At 38.0% G+C, this 26,446-nt stretch overlaps 2 protein-coding genes across 6 annotated transcripts in view; one reads left to right on the top strand and one right to left on the bottom strand.

Annotated features, from left to right (window-relative positions):
* The window catches only part of LOC122817037 (transient receptor potential cation channel subfamily C member 4 associated protein), a gene marked incomplete in the record, with an annotated part of 2,826,501 nt that overhangs the window by 2,088,634 nt on the left and 711,421 nt on the right, over window positions 1–26,446 (bottom strand).
* ENG (endoglin) overlaps window positions 1–26,446 on the top strand; it is a 730,651-nt gene that overhangs the window by 624,508 nt on the left and 79,697 nt on the right. For all 5 annotated transcript variants that reach the window (XM_044090171.1, XM_044090170.1, XM_044090172.1 and 2 more), the window contains exon 13: window positions 1,620–1,859. In XM_044090171.1, coding sequence (XP_043946106.1) covers window positions 1,620–1,859 — 240 coding nt within the window. The remainder of the gene's footprint in view (window positions 1–1,619; window positions 1,860–26,446) is intronic.

Raw genomic sequence — 26,446 nt, 5'->3', positions numbered from 1 at the left:
ATGTATGTAGTTTTGGTGGTGGGAATTGAGTGCACCTATTTTGAACAATTGGTATTAATTACAGTTATTATTTTTATTTTGTTATTCTTGTGTTTAAATTTAGGTGCTTACATCTTTAAATTTTGCTGCTTATTGCTATTTTAGTTTTGCATTTAAATCAGGACCTCTGACCATTATGTCACACACTGATGACGCCTTTGGCGAAAGCAGTCACCGGTCTATGGTTGCAGACTGTGCTGCAATAAACTTCTGTAACCGACAGCTGTCTTTTTCTTTTTAGCTGAGTGCTGGAGATATTGTTGGTGGTTTATATATATATTTTACATGAACGGTTATGGTGTGATTCATTGAAGTATCACAAAATTGAATAAAATTATCTAACACTATACAACACTCAAAATGTGTAAGAAAATAAAAATAGCAATTTCCTTTTACAATCTTTACAGTAAAACCCTCCATAGCACTAGCTACTAATTTGTCTGATTAGTGACAATGTTACAGAATTCCTTTTAAAGTAATCTATGGGTACACTGCATTGCATCTACACAAGGCAGGCTCAGAACACACACACACACACACACACACACACACACACACACACACACACACACACACACGCACACACGCACGCACACACACGCACACACACACACACACACACACACACACACACACACACACACACACACACACACACACACACACTTAAATGTGTACTTATCTAACCTTGCCCAATGTGCAGCATATATATGGCTACTGTGCCATTAGTCATGCTTTGCATTCACTGAGTGCTGTTTTTGGTGTCATACTTGCTTGAGTGGAGGAAGAGGCAAATACTAGTTGTTGAATGAAGGTAGTAAAGAAACTCATTTAGAGCAAAGTTTTTGGCTATGGAGTTAAGAATCTGTTTGTATTAATGTTTGCCTGTTAGTGTAGAGTTAAGGCTAGAGAACTGGATAGTTATATAGGTTTAGTGTTAAGCTTGTGTGTGTGTGTTGTGAGTCATGTTAAGTGGTACTATCAGAAAAAGGGTGTTTAGTAGCCTAATGTGTAAGGTTGGGGATAGGCATAAGGACAGGGAAAGGATTAGGTTTAGTGAGTAAGGAGGTGCAAGATGCATGTGTGCATGTGTGTCGGTGTATTTGTGTATACATATGTGCATGTTTGTTGGTGCCTGGGCAACTAAATTGTTTGACTCAGTTGGGGAAAGACTAGTTTGATTACCTGTAACAGAAGAGTGTTCAATTCAGAGGCACAATAAAACCCACTAAAGAGCTGTTGTTCCATGTGGCTTTATCCTGTCTCTGAATCACAGTTCATAACTGTTGCACCATCTGGCACGGTGGCACTGCCCACACAGGTCTGGCAGTGATTATGCTCTCTGAGTACAGGGGTGGTGTTTCTTAAAAAGGGTCTCTTTTATTCTTGTCATTTGATTAAATATGTATGCCATTAGTAAAGTCTGACCATACTGTCTACCACAGTCAAGACACTTGGATGTAAAGCAATACTGATAATGGTACCTTTTCTCATCTCAGACTACAGATGAATAATTATGTGCTAGCTTATTTTTGTTGTTTTTAGTGATTTATGTCTATTTTGTCTGGTTATTTCTACAGATAACATTACGATCCTCCTCCAAAGAGAAAAGTTTGAAGATTGATAAATGTGTACTACAATCAAAGATATGCAATGCACAGATTATCCCTTCCTATAAGATCTTACCTATCCCTGCAGATACTATCTCACTGGATGAAAATATATGGGTGCATTTTCAGTTCCAGTTCCAACAATCGAAAGAACACAGATCACAGCACTGGGATCTAGAGTGTACTGTCTGCATCTTGGACGAGGGGCAGGTGAGTCATTAAATGTCAGGAAAGATTCTGTGATTTGCAATGATCAAAGATATGAGAATGGAAGTTCATTCTTCTATGATGAAGCTGAAGAATTTATTTATCAGAAGATTTTAGAGTTTCAGAGATGCACAAAGTGATTGTAGATAAACAGTGATTAATGTATCATAGTGTTCATAGATACTATAAGGCCATTTAGTCTTATGGCCATTTACACTTGCCATTACCCTCCTTCAGGCCACACCTCCTTTCTCCAGGAGGACCATATTGGTCAATTCTTGAGTAAATTTATGAATACCTATCCAGTCATCTAGGTTATTCTTAAAGACAGATAGTGGCTCGCATTGTGTAAGATGAAAAGGGAGTTCATTCCAGATGTTTAAAATCTGTTAAATTATAAACCTGTCTATCCCACTGCGTTTTGTTTATGTACTAGTAAATATTTAGATCCTTGGTACTAGTATGAGTAAAGCCATTGGACTTGATAAAGGAGAAGGTCCAAGACAACTGGGCCTTGAAAGGATCTGACTGTAGTTTGTCTCTATTAAAATCCTTGGAGACATAAATCATGTTGCTAGTAGGTTTGTTTGTACTGAATAGGATAGCAGAATTTTGAGATTCACAAAAGTGAGTCTAACATGGCAGACTAAAGGCTAACTTATATACACATACAAAGTACAAAATCAGCAGTTTTTCAGCTTAGGTGGCTCTTTTGGAATAGTCTCCAATTACAGTTAAATAACTGTTACATTATCCAATAAACTTTACTTTGTTCTTTTAAATGACCACTCAGATTGTCACTTTTTGGAAACTTTTCAATTTCAGAGCATATGTTTCTCACAACCTCAGTCCAGGAAATTTCCTTACAGAACATGTCATAAATACAAGGTCATAGCATATAATGATCTATTCAAATGTCTTTACAATATTTCTAGGTCTGACAGTGTTTTGTTCATACTGCAGCTTAAAGCATGGCCATGTTTCCTTATCTCAACTTGCAATAAGAGGTTGTAGAATGATGACTGAAGTAATTCCACAGAATGCAACTATATTTTCTGTCTTAGCTTTCACAGAAGCAATGCCTGAAATTATTCTATTTGAAAAATCCATCCTGATACTTGTGCTTTAACACCCTACATAATAGATCTCTTATGGTGCGGTAAGCAAGATAGATATCTGCCCTCAAAAGCCTATAAGACACTGAATGGAGAGACAGAGCACTGAGCCTTTCTTGATTAAGGACTTTAGACCTGTGAACATTTTGGTTAGGAACCTTTGGGGGTTGTAATTGATATCTTTACTAAATTACATCCCAGAGGGTCACTGTACTAAATAATTGGTCTGATCAGTACTGAGTATAAGGAAATGATCACTTCTTTAGACCTTGAATGTATTCTTTTTTGCAAGTATCTGTTCGAAATAAAAGGATTTTCTGACAGTCATTGTCACGATGGTCAAAAGAAAGGGAATTGTAAATCCACATTCTTAGGTCCCTGTCCACATTTTCATTTTGTAGTGATGCATTGTTTATATAGTATCATGAGAGGGATGATCTACCAAAAGTGACCATATTATACTTTTTATCATTTAGTTTCACTCATTTTAGTGTACCATGAGTCTACTAGGGAGAGATCATGCTGGGGGGTTGAGTATCAGAAGGTAGTGTAACAAAAAACTCTACCTTGTACTTCTCTGCAAACTTTTTTAGTCAGGGGTCTTAACTCATTGCTTAGGGATGTGAGAAGTAAAGACCAAAAAAAGAGCTCCCATCATTGAAATCTGAGGGACATCACTGGTCATTTTTATACCTTCTGATGAAACTCATGCAACATGCACTATATGGATTCTGCCTCTCAGCCAGTTTGCTATGAATCCTACCACATATGGGTTGATTTGAAATGTGTCGATCTTCCGTATGATGCCTGCATGAGGAATGGAGCCTTGGCCATCTCAAGATTCACCATGTGTACCACACGGCCACTAGTTACACACTCTGCAGTACTTTTGAAGAAGTTGACTAGATTTAGTAAACAGGAGCTACACTTCACAAAGCCAGACTGTTGGGATTATATCAAATGATTTTGATATTACAGTTAATAAGATCGGTTATAATATGTTCCATGACTTTGCAGATGAGGTTTAAAAGACTGACAGACGTGAAATTACCGGGGTCAAGTTGTAAGGCCATCCTTATGTTGGGGTGTCATGACTGTAGTACACTACTCATGGACAAAGCCAGTAGTTAAACTCATGTTAAACAATTTAAGGAGTAGGCCTACAATGTCATGTTTAATACTATTAATTAAGCGACCACGTATTCTGTCAGGTCCAATGGAGGAAGTATTTTTGATCTTGGTTAGTACATTCAGTAAATGATCCTTACATATACTTCAGGTAGTAATGTACTCAGGTATTTCTGGGTTTTGGAGGGAAGTCTCAAGGATGAAGCTGGCAGTAAATTTATTTGAAAGGATATTAGCAATGTCTTTTGGGTAAGAGTAGGAGGCTTAATTCTGAATAAGGTCAGAGCAGTAAAGGCTACTGTTTCTTATTTTTCTAACATAGCTAAAGAAAGATTTATAATTTTCTTTGGCTATGTTCATGGGCTTGTGTTACTTTCTTTGAGCAGAGAGGTTTTTGAATCTGCCATATAATTTACTGCATCTTTCTTTTGTTGCAGAGATTATTTTTTGAAGTTGACCACCCGTGTGGTTTATTTTTAGGTATCTCATGAAACTTGTTCCTGGTAAGGACTGCTAGTTCTATGTATTTACTTAAACGGGGGCAGAATTCCTTTCTTAAGCTTGCTACAGTATCATGATCAGGAATGGTGCAGTAAAAAGGGAATTTTGATATTTCATTATAAAGTATTTTGCGATTGTCATGTTTGTACATTTTAAATTCAGTGGGGTTTGCTGTAGGTGCTTTTGATTGTTTAAAGGAAAAGTCATAAGTCTGAGGTCTAACTTCACTGGAAAAGGGGATACCAGAGGGTTAAATTCAGCAGGCAGATATACTGGTGAGAATCAAGTTAATTAGGTTTGTTTACTATCTGCTCAAGGGAATTTTTCATTATAAAGTCTAGGAATTTTGGGGCCTATCCTAAGTTAAAGTCAGCCAAAATAATGGCATTTTTGCTTATAAGGGAATAATTTAGTACACTGACAACTCTAACATGGTCACAAAGGGAGAAAGGTGTTTCGTAATAAGCTATTAACTGATAATTAAGCCTATCTAGAGTGATCTGTAATTCAGTGAGTTCATTTTGTGAGTCCCTGGGGATCGGTTTGGAGGCAATATGTTCTCTAGAAATATGGAGATTACACCACAGTTATTACTGGATCTGAAGACATAAAAAGCACAAAACCCAGGTAGAGAAGGGTTGGTCTCTACATTTAAAGTAGCTCTTAGTGACTGCGCAAACATGGATGTTTTAAGTGTTCCCAGTCTGACAATTTAGTTATAAATATTCTTTGATGATAATCCTTTGTTGTAGACTTCATCACCTCAGAATAGTTACCACCAAGTTCACTGATCACAAGCATGCCTCTCAACATCTAAGAAGTAAAAATGATTGTACTGACCTTTATAAATTACAGCAAACAGTCAGAAAGGAGCACTTTTTTCAGGAGAGAAAACCTGTATAGTTAGTGATAAGTAATCTTTTTACACATTTAGATTCATTATTTAACACCACATGTACCCTTAAAAACTTCTGTCTTTATGAAGATAATTGATAAACCTAGGAGGAACAGAGCTACATATGAGGCTAAAATCATGATGTGTAAATCATAAGACCTGCAAGATAGGACTAGACAAAAAAGATGAATATTGAAAGTGTTCCTGTTGTAGTAGTCCTCGAGGATAGCTGTAACATCAGAAGCTTTACAAACTTACATAAACTTATAAGCAAAAATATGCCTTTTGGAGATATGCCTGTGTAACAATATATATACATATGGCATATATCTATGCATGCATAAGTGCTGTGCACACATATATGCAACCACAAAATCTCTGCTGAATCAGTGGATGCTGCTTCAGTGAATTAGTGGACGCTAAGAAAGGAGAATATACCAGCTATGACCTTCAAAATGTTCTACTGAATCTTGCACAGTCAGCAGCCCCCAAACCTTCTAGAGACGCCCTGATGGTGCAAGAGCAGGGAGCCTAACTGTGCCACTGGTGAAGTGAGTGTGAGTGCAGTTCATGTTCAGTGTAGCTCCAAAAAGAAGTGTGGGATTAAACAGCTTACGCCAGCCACATGTTGGAAACCAGTGAAGTAGAAGCATGCTGCTTTAGAACTGGAGTTATCCACTCTTGATGATTTGGCTAAGATCAAGTGTAGTGTAGCACTGATAGCTGCCTAAATTGGTGAGAGCATTATCTTGCACGTATTCCAGATGCTAAGAATGCTTCATGTAGTGACCAACCTTTAGGGTATTGTGATGGAAAGGTAGTGCATAAAAATAAAATTTATCTACCCTAATCAACAAAGCAGGTGACCCTTCCATCCCTGACTCTCATTGCTGTAGAGGAACAAATGGTAAGAGATAAATGGGCAAGATGTAGTGACTTAAAAAACAGAGCATACAGATGCAAGGAGAAAAAAGACAGGTGCAGTACTCACAAAACTACAAGTAACAGTGGTATGAGATGCATTAGAACCATCATTACATGCACATATCAGTGTATGTATTTCTACCCCACCACCCTCTCTTCTTTCTCTGACACACTTCCCTCCTCCCCATCCCTAAGGCTACTCTTCCTTACACCCCTGTACATCATGTATATATTGAACATATGAATTTACAACTCTGCATGGATAGTACACTTTACAATCTCTAGGCAGCTGTTAAGGTTGAAAACTGTTTAATCTCTTTTTTCTGCTGATTACTATATTTACTGTCTTTGTACTATCATCTTGTAATCTTTTCTTTTTGAATGTATAAAAATAAATAAAATGAATGCGTAAAGAAAAGGGTAGCATCCTTGTTAGTGTGTCACATTGGTACAGTAAGTAGCACTGTCACATCATAAGGAGACGTTTTCTGGTTTAATACTCAGCCAGGCTGCCCTCTACACTGTGTTTGCAGGGGGTTTCTCCAGGTACTCCAGCTTCTTTCCACATTCCAAAGATACAAGGATGGCAAATTGTTGAGTCTAAATTTCCAGAGGGGTGTGTGTGTGTATACACACGATAAAGAAGAAAGGCTTGGCAACCTACTTCCATTCCCTACTTACCTAGCAAGCTCTGAGGATGGTGGTAGGTGTTCATGAGGTTGCTACAGGAATCAAATGCATCTCTTAAGCATGGATGGATGGATTGATGGAAATCCCTTGATCAGAAAAGGAGGACTGTACAATGTAACAAAATGTGTCTGAACATAACAAAAGGCTACTGCAGCAAGGCAAATAAGACTGACTTATAAAAAGTTAAATTTTTGCATGAGTAACAATAGCCTGTACACCAAGCCAGTGGCAATGCTATAACTTTTCATTTGAGCTTTGCCTTTGTGAGCATACTGCTCTAACTATGGTTAACAACAGCATCGTTTACTGTTAAATGGTGATTACTTAGATGCAAAGTAAATTACAGCATTAACAATGTATCATTGTTTACTCAAAATCTGATAATTAATTCTCTGTCAGATCACTGGGTAATGTAAATATTATTCTGTTAGCTTATTTTGACAGAAAAAAATATGCAGGCTCCACTTGGGTTGTGTAAGTAGCACTTTCTATTTGTATTTCTGAAGAATTATATCAAGATTATATATTTTGCAAACATTTCATGTCTGACCTACCTTAGGGTTGAATTATTTCATGCAACTCACTTTTTTCACTTTATGGCCACAATTGGTCTTACTATTAGATAGGCTGTACCTACAAGCAGTGAATGTAGACAACATGACCAATTATGCTGTATGATCTATGCATATTCTTTTGAAATGTAACAATTGCTGAGTAGTAAAATATATGGGAAAAGGCATAAATTATAAAATTGTCTTACACACATGGAGTGACAACTCCACTTTGGTTTTACAAAGATTTGCATTTGTTTTTCATTCAACACTTTTATGACCCTTGTCATTAAAATAAATCTGGATTATATAAAGTACAGAAGTGACTTACTTTACTTATCAAATCTTGCAGCTCTATGAACTTAGCTTTATCTCAAAGGTTGCAAGCCATAACAAGGTATTCTTTAGTTACATCAGAAAACTGAAAAACTGTTAACGTGACATTTTAGCAATAAATAATTAAGTGATAATGCAGTCACAGGATGTAGTGAATGTACTTGCAGAAGAATTTTATGCAGCCTTCACAATTAACAAAGATATATCAGAGAAAGATATTGAGGGGCATCCCTTAAATATGTATTAGACTTGCAAACTGCTGCCACAAATAGCAGGGGGGGGGGTTTGACTCATGCCTTGAAACAAGGCAACATACCTGGTGGTTTTCTGTAAAGAATCAAGAAAGGCAAACTAAACCCATGCTAACAATGTTAAACAGAACATTAACATGTGGATACTCACTTACGTATGGTGACAGGATGTAGTGTTGCCAGCTCACAAAGGTGTGGCGGCCTCAGACACAAACAGTTTTAGATCCAACAGCCTGACCAGTATACACAGAGATTCTTGCTTATCAAGAAACAAAGATGAGGGGGATGAGACAATGGGGGGGGGGGTGCCTCTCATACCCTATGTTCTGAATGTCCATGACTTTTTTTTTACTTTTTAAGTCTTTATGGTTACATGCAGGCCAAGAAAAGATCGAAACACAGCTAATGAGATTTAGCTTTATTGGCCTGAATGTAACCATAAAGACATAAAAAGTAAAAAAAAAACAAAGTCATGGACATTTAGAAGCCTTGTAGCTGAAACTCTTGATGACCTTAAGGGGTCATTTGCATATATCTCATGGGCCTCCATTACAGGAGGTTTAACATATCACACAGTGAAAACTTTAGCTTGGCTGAGTTTTTCTTGCAATTTTACCAAATGGTAATTGTGTGATGTTTTTGCCCTTTGATTTGGATGTTAGTTGGGATAGTTTGCAGGCGCCTTAATTTTTATGGGCATCAGTTTCTGAAGTACAGACAAATTATCCATTTACACCACGAACACAGGAACTGCTGTTCAGCACAAATACAAGAAAACTACACAGCAAAAGCCAGATAAGCAAATTTATTTCTCTAGCGCCTCGGCCACAATAAGCCTTCAAGGAGTAATACATAGCATTATCCAAAACCTTATATAGTCCCAGCTCCATCAATAAAACAATTATCAATTAAACAATTAAACAATTAAAATATTTGTAGAAACAAATTTTAAAGTGACATTCATTAATTCATATAACACATTTCGAGCAACATTCTGCGTTTAAACCCTTTGGAGTTAATGTATCAAATTTCAAAATAAACATTGTTTCCTTTCTTAAGAGCTTTAATCTACACATTTGTTCATCTAAATATTTCATATCTACCTGTTCTAAAATAGTAGCTTTTAGGTTTTCTATACTTCCATCATGATATTTATTAAAATGAAGAGCCAAAGGGCTCTCCATTTTATTTACCCTTATATCTCACAAATGTTCTAATAGGCGTGTTTTAAACATTCTCTTTGTTTGCCCAATATAAAACATATTACAAGTACATTTGATAGCATAAATAACTCCCTCTGTATGACAATTAAATACTCCATTTGATTCAAATCTAATATTATTTATATATAAAAAAGAATTCACAATATATGAACATCCAATACATTTGCCACATGGCTTAGTACCCTTCATATGGATCTGCTGATTTAACCGAACCCCTGGTCTTTGACATTTAGTATACACAACCATATCCTTGATACTTCTTCCTCTCTTATATGAAAAAATTAATTTCTTTAATGTCAATTTATCTAATTCTTTAAAACTTTTTAAAAATTCCCAAAAATGAGAAATATAATATTTAATATTATCACTTAATATATTATATTTAGAAACAAAAATTAGATTACCTGCTTTATCATCCTTACTAACATTATTCCTAAATTATCCATTTATGCTGTGCTGACAAGGTCAATAAAAAGCCAAAATATGCATGTCCACAGCTAGTGTGGTTTGGCTTTATTGGCATGAATGTAACCATAAAGACTTAAAAAGTAAAGACATGGACAGTCAGATGCCATGTAACAAACTTTTGATGTTCTTAAGTGGTCAGTTGCATATATCCCACATCCCTCTATTACAGGAGGTGTAAGGTATCGCACAGTGAAAATTGTAGCTTGGCTGAGTTTTTCTTGCAGTTTTTACTGAATGGTTTGTCTGTCTGACCTTTCTACCTTTTGGTTTGGATGTTGGTTGGAATATTTTGCAAGCATGTTAAGTTTTATGGGCATCAGCTGGGTTTAAACATCCTGTGTTTCTGAAGTATAGTCAAACTATTCACTTATGCTGCGCTGGCGAAGTCAATAAAAAGGATGAAACATGCATGTCCACAGCTAGTGGGGTTTGGCTTTATTGGCATGAATGTAAATAGACTTAACCAGTAAAAAAAGTCATAGCCATTTAGAAGCTATGTAGCTGAAACTCTTGATATCCTTAGGGGTCAGTTGCACAGAGCTATCTAAGGACGAGCACCTGATCTGTGATATATAGCCTGGTTTTTTTTTTTTTTTTTTTTTTTTTTGCTTATTTTTAGTAGTTATTGCTTATTCTACATATTTATAGCAATTTTATTGTATACAGCATAATTGTACTGTATTTCATAGCTATTGGCTCACTGCTGGTTTTCTGCTATGATAAACATTTGTGTTTTCTGCCTAAAATAGTTTTGGTAGTAGCTGTAATATTGTCCATATTCCTGTTTGTGTTTGTGATAAACATTTCTGTAGTGTGTTCTGCCTAAAATAGTTTAGGTACTAGCTGTAATATTCTCCATATTCCCGATTGTGTTTGTGGGCCTAGTTGTTTGTTAGAGGCTGTTTTCTGAACTCATTGTCCAGGCCATCTTCGTTAGCAATGGCCATCCCCACTTCAGTGAGATTTTACTGTTTATGGTCAATGTCTAGTTGGGTTGCCAGGGCTACGGCTTGGAAAGAGAGTACCTCATTGGTTCTTTTGAGCTTTTTTTAAAGATGTTTCAGGTTTCAAATTTCTGCTACTTAAGAAGTTAACTTGAGTGTTTCAGCCACTACAGACAGAACAATCTGAGGAAGAGCACCTGATCCATGATATATAGCAATAAATAGCCAGTTTTTTTGTTTATTTTAGTAGTTATTGCTTATTCTAGATATTTATAGCAATTTTATTATATATTGCATACCTGCTCTGTATTTCATAGCTATTGGCTCACTGCTGGTTTTCTGCTGTGATAAACATTTCTGTAGTGTTTTCTGCCTAAAATAGCTTCCCATCCTCCCTCCCTATTGGCATCTTGTCTTTATACCTGCTGGCCTTGCAGTTGCCCACCCCTACTCTAAATTTGATCTTGGACCCTCCTCCCAGTCTAGTGTCATTAGCTCATTCTACCTAATGCACAACATCTGAGAAGGCCAACCCACTTAGTTTCTTTCCTTCTGTTCCTCCTTTCTCCCTTTCTTAAAAAAAAATAATAATAATTTGCTTGAATCTTCTTCTGTTCTGACTGTGCTTCTCAAACATAACACATAGGGCAGGAATGTTTAAATGCCTTATGGGTAATTTCTGTAAATATATAGATATAGGGCAGAATTTTACCATTGGGGGCAATGTTATAAAATAAAACACAAGCTAGATTGCCAATCTAAGCTAGCTTTGTATGCAGCTTTGTGCCAAATCTGCCCAGCCTTCTATATAGGCAAAACAGAGAGAAGACTGAGAGAACGAGTCTACAAACATCAATATGCTATTAGTAAATTAAAATTGGAGAATACCTTAGCAAGGCATATAAAAGAATACCCACAACATCAGTTCAAATTTCGAGCAATAGATTGCATCATAACAGATGGAAGGAGTGGCCCAGAAACATTGTTGCTACAAAGATTGGAACTGTTGCGGCAATTTCGTACTGATGCATACCATTACCCTGGTCTGAACTAAATGTGTTCCATTTTCTGTATTTTAAAGTTGAGAAGCTTTAATAGATGAAGTTTAATTTGTGTTAATTTATAAATAATTTTATCATGAAGTATATTAAGTGTGAAAGTAAGTTTGTTATAAACTAATATAAGTATGCATATATAAATTATAACAATTTTTTTACACTGTATGTGGTGAGTAAAAAAGTTTGTATAATGGGAGCTGAGGGGTTAAATGTCAGATGGAATGTTATGGGAGGGTTGTAGTGAAAAAGTGTGTGCCTTATTGCTTTTAAATTGATAATGTGACTAGTTTAATGTGTATATAACTTGTAGTATTGAGAGTATCTGTTATCTGAAGTAGTCTTGCTAAAAGGCAAGACGAAAAGTGCTTCATATTAAAGTTTTTAGGAAATATTCAGTCAGGTTCTTTTGCAAGTAATTTGATTTACCCAAAAAAAAAAAAATACTATCTTGTTTGCTCGTTTCACACCTTTCCTAGCTAGTATAGTCCAAATCCAAGGCTTTGCTGGCTTCAGGACTTTATTTTCTGTGTTCAGAGCTATCCAGACCTTGCTGTGGTAGAGGTAAGTCCTACCAGTGGGAGTGGTGAGCATTGTACTGACTATCTAACACTAGAGGAGTGGTTTCCAGCTCTGAAATTGTAATTTTATTAGCCATTTTGGGCTGATTTCTCTCTCTTTCAACTTTCTGGCTTAAAAATGTGTGTTTTTCGCATCATGCAGCACCACGGGGCTACAATTAAACTATTCCAGGTGCCAGAAAGTCTGCTCTTCAAATTTTCCCTTAGAACTAGCTGGTTTCTCAGTAGTAGCACTAAAATCTGAATCACTTTGACTAGCACTTGCTCTAGAACCTGCTGGAAAGCACTAGGAAGCCTTAAACTGATGCAAGCACTCAACTCTCATTGTTAATAAGGAGAAATTAATCGTAGGCACTAAACAGCCTATAATTGCAAAGTACCTTGCAAAGGTAAGGGAAAACACCTCTTGTACTTCACAAAAAAGCACCTAAACAGGCATGTCTAAGGGTCAGCTTCTAGTGATTTCTCCTGTCCACTTGGTGAATCTGGGCATACTGGGGCAATGCAGCAACTTCCTCATGTACACATACAACTCTCTCCTCCTACCACCTAACACTACAACCTGTGAGAGATGCACTTACATAGCCAAACTGGAAGCAAAGTTCTCTCCAGCCAAGATTGTGCTAGACAGTCAAGAGGAGAAGGTTAACACCTGCACTACACCTCAAGCAACACATAGCCCTTCAAAACCCACACCATCAACACCCACACACAGCAAGACTAAACCCACATATGCGGAGGCCCTTAACATTAACCTGCCCAAGCAACAAGTACCTCCGAAGCTGAAATGCAAACAGACACCAGTCACAACCAAAGTGACACATAGCTCACAACACCAGTGTGCCACCCAACAACAGCCCCTAAGGCAAGACAACATACCTAACACTTTAGTCACAGGTGACTCTATAGTCAGGCACACTGATGTCCCACTTACCAGGTTGAACAAGGAGAAAATTACAGTCAGCTGCCTGTCAGGTGCCAGGATCCACCACATAATGCATGCACTCAAGTCACTCCACAACACGTACAAATACGACTCTGTCATTGTTGGAGTGAACTACTTGAGAAGTACCTCCCTGGACTACATGAAAAGTGACATGGAAGAGCTCTCAGATCATGTAGCCCAGGCAGGTATGACCCTAGCACTGAGTAGCATCCTGCCTTCACCCTGAATGACACCACAGTATAAGGACCAAATGATTGACTTCAACAATTGGCTAAGCTTCTGGTGTCATTCAAAGGTGATCCAGTCCAGTATCTGTCTGCCTGGGACAACATGATCGACAAACCACGATACTTTGCCAGAGATGGTCTGCACCTGTCGCCACCCCTGTGATTCAGGTTACTGGCTAAAGCTCTTGCCACCCCTATAGTGCCTTTTTTTAGGCAAGGTTCAAAGGACAAAACCACCACCGTAACAGATACAAGCATGCAAAATCTGAAGGTAATGCTATTCAACGCTAGAAGTCTAAACCTCAAAATGCACTCTTTCGAGGCACTCCTAAAAATAGAGAACATCGATGTCTGTTTAGTAACTGAGACCTGGTTCAAGGCTCCGGAGAGCACCCCTGCAATACCAGGCTACAACACTTACCACACTTTTCGGCCACCAAACCAAGACCAAAACACTAAAGGTGGAGGAGTGTCCATATTCACCAAGGATATTCACACCTCCAGGCTAGTTGCCCCACACAATGCATCTGAAATTCTCCGGGTGCAACTAACACTATTTAAGACTGCACTCCAAATTGTAGCTTGCTACAGATCCCCCACCATGCCCCAAGATTCTCAGTACACCTTTCTAAACATACTGGAAAATATTAAGATACAACCAAACACCCTAGTACTGGGTGATTTCAGCTACCCTGCCATTAACTGGGAAAACTACTCAGGTACCAACACCTTTTCCCAATGGTTCTTGGAATTCATAAATTCCAATGCCCTGGATCAACTAATCCATTGTCCCACCAGGGCTCCAATATCCTAGACCTGGTCATTACCAACATGGGAGATAGCTGCTCCACACAAGTGGTCACCCCCTCATTGGTCAGGTCTGACCATAAGCTAATCACCCTTGACATCCACATCCCACCCCCAACTCCCCAGTAAGGAAACCTCTGTGAAAAAAAAACTTCTACAAAGCCAACTTCATCCTACTCAACTTAGAAGTGACAAACTTCATGACACCCATGCAGACGGGAGCTGAAAGTTCGACTGCTGAATCCTACACTGAGGCACTGTAAGAGCACATCCAGTCGTGCATGAATCATGCCATCCCAAACAGAATAAAGATGCTCTCCTCCAAAAAAAGGAAGCCAATTTGGTAGTCCCCTGCCATAAACAAACTATACAACAGAAGGAAGAAACTGTTGCAGAAAAGAGGAAAATCCCAGGATGCAAGAAACTCCCTTAACAGCCTCAGTAAGAAGCAGAGATTCCTCATAAAATCCTCCAAAGCTAGTTACAAAAATAAAACTGCCAAAGATTCCAAAGACAACCACAAGGCATTCTATAGTTATGTCAAGAATCTAAATAGCAATACTCAGATCTGCTCTGAGCTACAACAGAATGGCATTAAATATACTGATCCCGAGGATATTGCCAATATCCTGGCAGATCGATTTAGTGCCAACTTCACCCCCCTCTCACCCCATAAAGGGCCCATCTCAATACCAAATGATTGCCAAATTCCAGTAATCATGGCCACACAGGTAGAAACTGCACTCTCCAAAGCTAAGAATACAGCATCCATGGGACCAGATGACATCCCGGGCTATGTACTACAAAATTAAATGGCACCTCACCTAAGTGGCATGTTTAATCATAGCCTCACTTCAGGCTTCATGCCCACTGAGTGGCGCACAGCTACAGTTATCCCACTCCACAAGGGGAGATCCACCTTGGATCCCGGGAACTACCTTCCCATCAATCTGATGAGCCTGATCTGCAAGGGCATGGAATGCATTGGCATGGAACTTATAAACAAAGACATTGGCAACCTTCAAACACTGTACCTCACCCAGTTTGGGTTTGTGAAGGTCCAATCTTGTTTCCTGAACCTGATTGACTTCTTCGAATCAGTCTTCAGATGAGGGTTAGGTGGTCCACACAGCCTATCTGGACCTCGCCAAGGCCTTTGACACCATCCCCCACTCTGGAATCTTAGATAAACTTACTAAGCTAGGCATAAATCCCTACATCACTCGATGGGTTGCCAACTGGCTTACTGACAGAACCCAAACTGTAAAAGTAGCCGACTCCAAATCCAGCTCCAGACAAGTGACAAGTGGGGTACCTCAGAGTTCAGTGCTGGGACCGCTCTTGTTTGGCATCTACTTCTCTGAAGTACAGGCCAACACTAAGGGACTCTGGCTAACAAATGACTGCAAACTGGGAGCCATTATTAAATCCCCAAATGATGTGGATATTCTACAAAAGGGTCTTTCAGAAACAGATGCTTGGTGCCAGAGCCATGGGCTCATACTTAATGCCAAGAAATGTATAGTTATCCCCGTTGGGAAAAACCATGTACCCATAAATTACCACATGGGTGGCAGTACACTAAACATCAAAAGTGTGATGAAAGACTTAGGGACACAGGTGGACAGTGGTCTCACCTTTGATAACCACATTGCCACAACAGTCAGAAAATCCTTCTGTATGGCACACTTCATCACTAAGGGCTTTTCATCCAGAAAAAAGGAGGTCATTGTCCCACTGTACTCATCCCTCATTAGACCCATTATAGAGTACAATGCCCAGTTTATTATGTACCTCACAAAACATCTGCAACAGGTGGAAAGGCCACATAAATACCTCACTAAAAGAATCACAGGCCTAAAGCAGATGCCCTATGCTGACCATCTAAAAAAACTCCAGCTATACTCTGTGGCATATCATCTACTCAGAGGCGATCTCTGCTTAATATACAAGGCCATGTCAAACCCTGAGCTGTTGGACATGCTCCACTTAAAGAAATCCCAATCTCTCAGAGCCACACGCTCCAGGGATCTAAACTTGTCATCACAATGAACAAAACATGCTGGAGGGATAGGTTCCTGACCCAGAGACTCTCCATACTCTGGAATAGACTGCCCATACATGTCAAGCAGATCACCTCCTTGGCCCTCTTCAAAAGGAACCTTGATGATTGGATGGGAGATAGGAAATTCACCCTGGGGATCATGTCAGTCGCCGTGCTAGACAGAGGTCCAGGGAAGTAAATATTGTGGGAAGAAATATCCAGGGAATTGTTATGGCTAGGCTTGTATAGGCCCTAGGGCCGATTGCCTAGTACCAACTTATGAACCTATCCTATGGGCCTTCATTACAGGAGGTTTAAGGTGACATATTTTGAAGAGATAACAGCCATACTTGATAAAGGGCTGACAATGCATGCTGGTTATCTTTAACTTATTAAGACTTTCAGACACACATTACACATTAGTTCATAGTTAAGCAACAAGACCCAAGTCAGGGTAGAGTGAGGGTAATGAGGTTAACTGTCTACGCCAGTAGGAGCTGTCAGTGGTGTCTCATGGAGCATTGTACTAGGACCACTTCTTTTGAACTATTCTTCTCAGTATAAATGTGGAAAATGAGTTGTGGATAACCAAATATGCTGATGATTCCAGACTGTGAAGCAAAATTCCTTAAGTAAAGATACCAAAGTTCTTCAAGATGGTGTATCAAACTATACACCTGGTACAGTAGTAATAAATGTAACAAGATGACACTCCACAAAAAGGATATCAGTTATGATAAAGCCAAAGTGCAAAAAAAACACAATTACAGATCTAGAAACAATGACAGTGCATATATTGAATAGTGCATTTCTACCAAAGTCAGAAAAAAAATTCTGTAGCACATCTTAGTTAAAAGGGCATGTCTAGTCACTCCATGGAGATCATTGTATGAGTTATTCTTATTCTGCTAAATTCTACTCACCTTAAGACCTAAACACTTACCTACCTCTTTTAACATGTTTTATCCAGCTCTTCAAATATTATTTTTCTTATTTGTACTATACTACTAGATTCAAATATTAATCACCCTACCAACAGCCATTGTCCCTCAAATTTCACTGTCTCTTAAACTTTCATCCATAACTATCCCTGTTCCAATACACCTGCACAATATCCCACTACAGTTATACGTCACCAGCATAATAACTTCCATTAACCTACCAAATCTGTACCTCAGGTATCTTTACAAACCTACATGTCCCCTATATGTCAATTGCCAAAGTATGACAACACTCAGAAGCATACTCTATGTTCCTATTTAAACTTACCCACCTTTCCCAGTTTGTTTTTCTCCTGAAAGGGAGCACAGAACCCGGTCCAAATCATAATCTTGTCTATTTTCCACATAAACTATTGTCTACCACATTAGCAGACACTTGACCCCTAACATTTGAGCACTGGTACTATTAAAAACAAACTTGAACCAATAAATACATTTCTTCAACAGTATTCATAGACATTTTAACTACAACTGAATTCTGGGTAATAGATGACACACCCAGTCCCAGTCATACTTCCCACTTTGCAGTTAACATTCAATGCTCACCCAACAAAAAGAAGGGAAGGAGGTACTCTACTCATAAAAAAATAACCTTCACATTGCTTGCAGCAGGACCTAATGTAAGAGCTCAGGAAACCTCATCTAATGATCAATATCCTAACTGACTGATAGTTAACATTGCTCTACATAAAAGTCCTACGTCTGGTACAATATATAGCTAATCTACTAGCTTCATCTCCTAACAAATTCAAACTTCCTCCTCTTTTTCTTCTTCTTCTTAAAGAGTCAAAGTCTCTAAACAAACATTTTCTTTTTATTTTAGAGAATTTTAATATTAACACGTTAGGTCTTGCTGGAAGCAATAACTTCCTATCATAAAACTGCGAATGCAACTACATAACACCTCAAGCAAACCCGGTCAAAAATCCAATAACTGTCCCTTACTTAATTTAATAATTCCCAATACTCTGCAACTCAATCCTTCTCTTTCGATTCTCCGCCTACCCTTTGTCAGTCATCTATCCTTTTTATCTATGATATACCAATAAATAAATCTCTTCTAATCTAACCACCTTTCAAAAATGTGAAACCTAGAAAATGACGAAATCTTAAAAGACTGATCTTTTGTTTGCAGCAGAAAATCTTAATAACCATTTCAAGAAATGTCAAGATAAAAATGTTCCTCTTATCTGAAGCAAAAGTCTAATTTCTGGATTACTGAGGAAATCACTGGCTAACTAAGGAACTAGCTGCTTTGTTCAAGCTTTAAGATTTAGCCTGGCAACAATGGAAAAAGAATCCTATACAAGAATTAAGGGCTAGGTTCATACCCTTAAAAACACTGGTTAAGAGAGCCAATCAATGCCATAAAGCCCTCTTTTTACAGTCACAACAAAGAGATAAAGTAACCCAAAACAGTTGTGGATATTAGTTAGAGACAACAGAAAAAAATTCAAGCAGCAAGCATAAAACAGAAAACTACATTACTTCATCTTTAGGCACCTATTTCCTTGTACTTTCTTCCAAGGTTTCTCTCACCTTCCACAAACAAATATAATCTATCCCAGCAGTCTTCTAAAATAAAATACCCTTCTTTTCATCTCCTGTCTCCTGACCATTATAACCTCAACATACATTCTCTGATCCATTCCATCCTCAGTTCCAATTCCTCAAACCCCCCCCAAAAAAAACAGTTTCTAATGCACCAAGTATAGCTTTTCCTCATTATTCCACATTGCTGTGAGAGTCCTTCCCAACCTCCTTGAAAGAGAGTCAAGCATATGCTAAAGTCAATGCTCAACTTAGAAAATTACTTAATGAGGCCAAATACTCCAGTTTCTCTGGCAAAGTGTCATACTACTTGAACTGTACCCTAAACAGTATTATTTTTATCTCACTCATTCACATTACAGAAGATCCACAACAATTCCGAATGTTCACCTGGTAGACCTACTGTTTCCGGCAGGGGGTCATTGTCTTTATTTCTTTCACATTATTTGAAACCATTATTAAGTATGGTATATTCCAGGATTCAAGATACAACTGAAGTGTTATTGATCAGATGCAGTTAGAGCAGGGTTGGTTGTTGTGTACTTTGGATGTTAAAACCCTTTATACTAACATTCCTCACTGGTCTGGTTTTATTGTTCTTGCGTATTGGTTGAATTGGGCCTCAATATATATAGACAGGATTCAATACATTTTCATTGTGTCTTACTGACCACATATTAACTAAAAATGTGTTTTATTTTAAAGAGGAATGTTTTCTACAGCTCAGGGGTACAGCGATGGGTGCATCTTTTGCACCCATTTATGCTGACCTCTTTATAGGCTTTATTGAAAAACAAGTTATCTATGATAAGTCTGGTAATATTTATCTTGAATCTATGTATATATGGAGGAGACATCTTGATGACTATTGGCTTGTCTGGAGATCTGATGTTGCATATTTATTTGAGGTTGCGGGGTATTTGAATGATAATAAGTGGGGTATCCAGTTTACAGTACATCATGATCCCAGACAAATCACATTTTTGGATGTGCCTGTTAAGTTGGAAGATGATAGTACATTAAGTAGTGATGTTTTCAGGAAATTCCCTTGAGGCAATACCCTTTTCCATGTGAGAAGCTGCCATCCCCACATAGAAGAAGAAATGTACCCAAATCTCAATTCCTTAGGTTAAAAATGCGTTGTTCATCAGAATTTGTATTTAGGAATGAAGAAAATGATATGGTCAATAGGTTTTGTGATAGAAGGTATAAACATTCTGAAATATTGGGGGTTTGTAAATCTATTAAGAATATTGAGACAGCACAATTATAAAGATATAAACATACAAATAGTTCTAAAGGACTGCTCTGGTTTGCAACTAGTTTTGGCAGTAATACGTGATTTTTTTTTATTTGGTTCAGAAACATTGGAGCACTTTATTACCAGATGATTATTTGAGATATTTGCTGCTGCCAAATGCTTATTTTCATATAGACTGGGCAAAACATTAGAGGATTGGCTTAACCATTATAAGATCGAGTTACATTGCCTCAAGTCAGTTAACATTGGGGGACAAGTTATACAGGGGTGCCAACCTTGTGGGAATTGTAGTTGTTGTAAATATGTTTGTAAAACTGAACAATTCTCTTCATGTAATACTTCTAGGGTTTTTCACATTAATGTCTTTGGGAACTGTAATACTGATTGGATTGTCTATTTGGCTACCTGCAGCTGTTCAGCCTTTTATGTGAAGCAGACATTAAGTTAATTTAAACTGAGGATTTCTGAGCACCTTGGTGATATTAGGTATGCTAGGATGTTGAATGCTTTATATAAGCATACTAGGAAGCATAATGTGGCTAGGTTTCAGTTTGTAATTATTGCTAAAATTATATTGGATAAAAGTAATAAATATGGATAGCATACCATATTAGATAAAAAAAGAAAAGGGTTGGATTATCAGATTTGCGGGTTTATTTTCTCCAATACTTAATAAACATTTATTGGTAGCCAATCACTGTGAAGCTTCAGGTGTTTAAATTGGATGTTATGCTGTTTGTCTTAAATGCACTGATGAAGGCTGGATTGCCTAAATTGGTATGCAAATGGTGAAATAAAGCTTTAACTGCAGTATTGTGGAGGAAACTGGAGCACCCACAGGAAACGATGTGAATATTGGGAGGATAGTGCAGGCTCTGCATAGAAGGAATCCCAACCAAGATAGGAACCAAGGAACCTCTTGCTGTGAGGTGATAACACTATCTGCTGCTCTACTGTGCCACCCATTACATATTTATGATTATTTGTGATATTATTAATTGTCAGTATTAAGATTTATTGTCGTGGCTGAATTAAATCCAGTTTTAAACTACCATGGTCTTTATTTTGCCTTTATTACACTTAAAGTGTAAAATAGTTTAAGAAATAAATTTGTCTAGGGTAACCCCTACTAAAGATTCTTTTCTAAAGACCATCCAACAATACACTAACATTTTTCTCTGTGCTGGTCATTAATAGCACACTGTAAACAAAGGTAAGTCAAATGCTACAGTGACAGCAGAGTATGACTTAATTATTGGTTCCAGTGGGATTATTTTGTCTACAGAGTGAAGAGATGATCTAGGAAAGATAGTGGGAATAATGTAATTTCTGGTAGTCATGCTCCTACCTGTGTATAGAAGTGTGAGATAATGACAGAATAATGCTCCTTTCAGTTTATTCTTAAGTGAATGTATTAATAGTGTAGTGCTGTGCTCATAGCACAAGACAAGGTTAAAAGTTGTATACTATAACACCTTTATCAATACCTAGCATTATGCCACCGCTTCCTATGTCTTCATTACAGCCAGACTTCTTTATCTTTCCTTGTATTCAACAAACTGTGTTTTTTAATACGGAATATGAGCAATTATTGCACAAGTATATTTGAGCATGTGTTTGTACAATTATGGACACACATTTGCACTATTTTTAATGCTTGCAAGTTTGTCAGGATGCTATCTAAACAGTATAGATGAGGTAAGGATGCATGACTAATTTCTAATGAATCTTTAATCACTGGGAACACTTTCAAGGAAAGTAACACCCTGCATGCAGGCTCATTAGCATTTAAAAGTACATATTCTGTACATGGCATTTCCACCCATTATATACACATATAGACACACATATCTCACTATGTGTATATATTCCGAGCCAACAGATATTTCCAATATACTGGCCGACAGATTCAGTGCTAACTTTACCCCTCCCCCCCTCAAAGGACCAATCACAATACCAGTAGATTGCCAGGCACCCTATATTACTACTGCACAGGTTAAAATAGCAATGTCCAAGGCCAAGAGTACAGCTTCAATGGGCCCTTCCAATACCCCTGGCTGTGTTCTACATGAACTACAGAGTGAACTGGCACCGCACCTGTGTGCCCTGTTCAATCATAGCCTCGCCTCAGGCTTTGTCCCTACCAAATGGCACACTGCTACAATCATCTCTCTCCACAAAGGAGAAGTGACTACAGACCCTGTCAATTATCGCCCAATTAGCCTGACAAGTCTGATATGCAAAGCTATGGAATGCATCACCATGGACCTAATAAACAAGGATATAGGGAATCTCCAAACTCTGGATCCTACACAGTTTGGTTTTGTGAAGAGTAGATCATGCCTGTACAACTTCTTTGAGTCAGTCACCAGAGCTGTGGATGAAAGCAAGGTAGTTCATACAGCCTACTTTGATCTGGCCAAGGCCTTTGATACCATTCCCCACTCAGGAATCATAGAAAAACTCACTAAGCTAGGCATCAACCCCTATATGACTAGGTGGGCTGCAAACTGGCTCACAGATAGAACCCACAGTGTGAAAGTAGCTGACTCCAAGAGAGACTGCTGACCAGTCACGAGTGGAGTCCCACAGGGTTCCATTCTGGGTCCTCTCCTGTTTAGTATCTACTTCTCTGAAGTCAAGGCCAACACGAGTGGTCTCTGGCTGACAAAGTTCACAGACGATTGCAAGTTGGAAGCTATTATTAACTCCCCAAGTGATGTTGACATCCTACAAAAGGCCTCAATGACACCAACACTGGTATCAGAACCATAGCCTTAAGCTCAATGCCAAAAAATGTGTCGTCATCCCCCCTTGGGAAAAAAAACAGTTGCCTTGAATTACCACATTGATGGTAGTCCACTGAACACAGAAGGCATTATAAGAGATCTGGGAACACAGGTTGAGAGCAACCTCTCTTTTGACTACCACGTTGCCACTATGGTTAGAAAGTCCTTCTATGTGGCACATCTCATTACTAAGTGTTTTGCATCCAGGAAGAAAGAGGTCATTGCCTCCCTCTACTCTTCCCTCATTAGATCAATCATTGAGTACAATGCCCCACTTGGCATGTACCTCACTAGACACCTGCAACAACTGGAGAGGCTGCAAAAGTACCTCACAAAGAGGATCCTAGGCCTTAAACACTTGTCCTGTATGGACAGATTCAAAAAACTCCAACTATTCTGTGCCTCATATCACCTACTTAAAGGCAATCTCTGCTTGACTTACAAAGCTACGTCTGACCCAGCTCTGTTAGAACTGCTACATATAAAGAAATCCCAATCCCTCCACACCACATGCTCCAGAGACCTCAATCTCATTACCACAATCAACAGAACATGCTGGAGGGACAAGTTCATAACCCAGAGACTACCCATGCTATGCAACAGACTTCCCATACATGTCAAGCAGAACACCTCACTGGCCTACTTCAAGAGAAATCTTGATGAGAGGATGGGAAACAGAAAATTCACCCTGAGGATCACTCCAGTTTCTCTACTCGACAGAGGCACTAGGAACTAAGGTTGGGTGGCATGATTCCAGAATAATCCTATGGGCTAGGCTTGTAAAGGCTCCAGGGGCCATTAGCCTAGTACACACCTATGAACCTATGTATATCGATAGATAGATATATGTGTCTACTTCTGTTAATCGAAAACTCACTTTTTCGAAAAACAGAAAGTCGCGCCCACATTAGCAAAAGTGCATTTAAACAACAATGCACTTTCATTAAAGCCGATTCATTGAATTGGAAAAAAAAAAAAAACAGTAAAAACACATTTTTGCAGGGGGCAAGGCCCCCTGCACCCCCCATGCCCTGCTACTTAAATATACTAACTCCGAGATCGCACTACATTGGGGAAAAGGATATATTTCCTTATCCCCACTGTACTGTGCTTCAGTGAATCAGATTTCATGAAACTGCAGTTTCGCTAAAGTGAGCACGCACACACACACACACACACACATATATATATATATATATATATATATATAGACACACACCTGGGAAAGGCTGGCACAGATTTACTAACTATGCCCCCTGTCTATCCAGACTATAAGGTAGTTGCACTGCCACCAGACACTCCAATGCCAGCTACTCCAAGGCTCTTTCAAGGGTACCCAATTATACTGTGTGAAATTAATATTAATACAAATGATAGTGTTTGTCCAATACAGTAAGGCTTTCAGGAGCAGCCACAGAGTCACGAGACAGATATAAATACTCTCACAAGTTAAATATTCTCTAAAGGACCAGCCACAATGAAAAGTTCAAATATATTTAATAATAATAAAAGAACATGACAATACTAATTACCCATTTACAATAAAAAACAGAGTTTCAATCACAGGAAATATTAAAATAACACAGATGAATAAATTCACACAGATACAGAAAAAACAGTACTTAACTAATCTCACTATATTTTCCTGACTGATCTAAAGAATTACTATTCGTTGGTTCACTTACTAGAGCAAGGCAAGATGAAGTAGGTGAGGGTTCCTTCTTTGTCAGGTTCTAAAAACAGAGTGCTCTGAGAATTCAGTCTCAGCTAGTATTAAAACATTATTTTTAGTGATGGATTACAGAATGACATCACATACATCTGGTCATCTGACTTCTGGTTCCCATGCTACCCCTATTGCTAGACACTGCCAGACTTTAACACATTTGTGTCAATAATCTTTGCTCAGATCTGTTGCAGCTTCTGGAAGTCATAAAACAATTTCAAACTTCTACCCTTCCAGAGTAGCAATTAGTTCACTGCTAAAAACAAAACAGAAGCCTTCCTAGTGCTTGTTTTCCCAGACATTTTGTCTCTGGCTGCAATCAGAACTCTAAAATACATTCTTTATGATCTAAATTAAGTAATTTAATTTCTTACTGTTTTTCAAAGTTAGCTGGAATTGAGCTTAACTGCTCCTCTTCCAGTATCTTCTGTTAAAACATTCAGATTTAATTAGTTACAATACAGTCAGGACCCACTGTTAGTATATTTTTTAACACAAGCAACTTTACAAATACATTTTCAACACAAGCATCTGTACAAATCAGTTTGATATACAAATGACATATAATTCTTTACAAAATTCCAGCTAGCTGTGTTGGCATATGTTACACACTCACTGCCCTACTTCTCCTGGCAATGTTGGAAATACCTCACATTGTCACACACACATTCCTGTGAAATATTTCTGTCTAGCCTAGCCCAGTTTTTGTACCAGGGAGAATAAAATGTAGATTCTCTCCAAGCTCCTACTAGTGAATTGACATGTTCCATACAAAATATTTTCATAAATTTCAAACATCTACCATCTTTTCTTATATTTTCTCTTCTAGGCCCCCCAGATACATCCTCAATGTTGCAAATAAAATTTCAGTCCCCAAATATGGAATATTCCCTGCTAAAAGCTGATTATTTCTCCCAAAATTTTCTTAAGCTCCATTGTAACAGTTTTAGGTAAAATATAAATACATGCCAGTGTAATCCTCCTCCCTTGCCAGTAGCTCCTTACTAATACAAATGTATTATCTTTTTCTTCCCTCTTCTATCATTATTGGAGCTCCTCTAGCAATTAATATAAGTACTCCCATTTTCCTTTGTCATAGATATTTTGCTGAGTAACCATCCTGAAATCCTTTCTTTATCAAATGTGCATGCTATTTCTTTTCCAAATGCATCTCCTGTAGCATAACTATTCACCCTCTGCATTTCTTAATACAATTCACTACTCTTTCTTTCTTTCTTTCTTGTATATACCAGTGAGACCATTCACATTCAAAGATAATATAGAAAGTTTTGCCATTATGACAAAAAATTATTCCCACATGTTATTTATAACGGCTTCTTTTTTAATGTCTAGTTTCGGCTTTTGTGCTATACCCATCCGCTAATGTTTAGCAGGTCGATCTTTTATAGAGTCATTTCTTGTCATAACCATTTGAACCTATGTCACATCTTATAAGACTTTTTGCTTTAATGAAAACCCACAGACAAAAAAACAAACACCCCCAGAATTTATACTACAAACACACACAACAATGTGCTGCTACAAATAATTATGTTTAGTCCTACTAATAGGAACA

Source organism: Protopterus annectens, chromosome 12.part0 (assembly GCF_019279795.1).
Source record: "Protopterus annectens isolate FY-2018-M chromosome 12.part0, PAN1.0, whole genome shotgun sequence".
Classification (NCBI taxonomy): domain Eukaryota; kingdom Metazoa; phylum Chordata; order Ceratodontiformes; family Protopteridae; genus Protopterus; species Protopterus annectens.
This window is presented reverse-complemented; position numbering and strand designations above follow the sequence as displayed.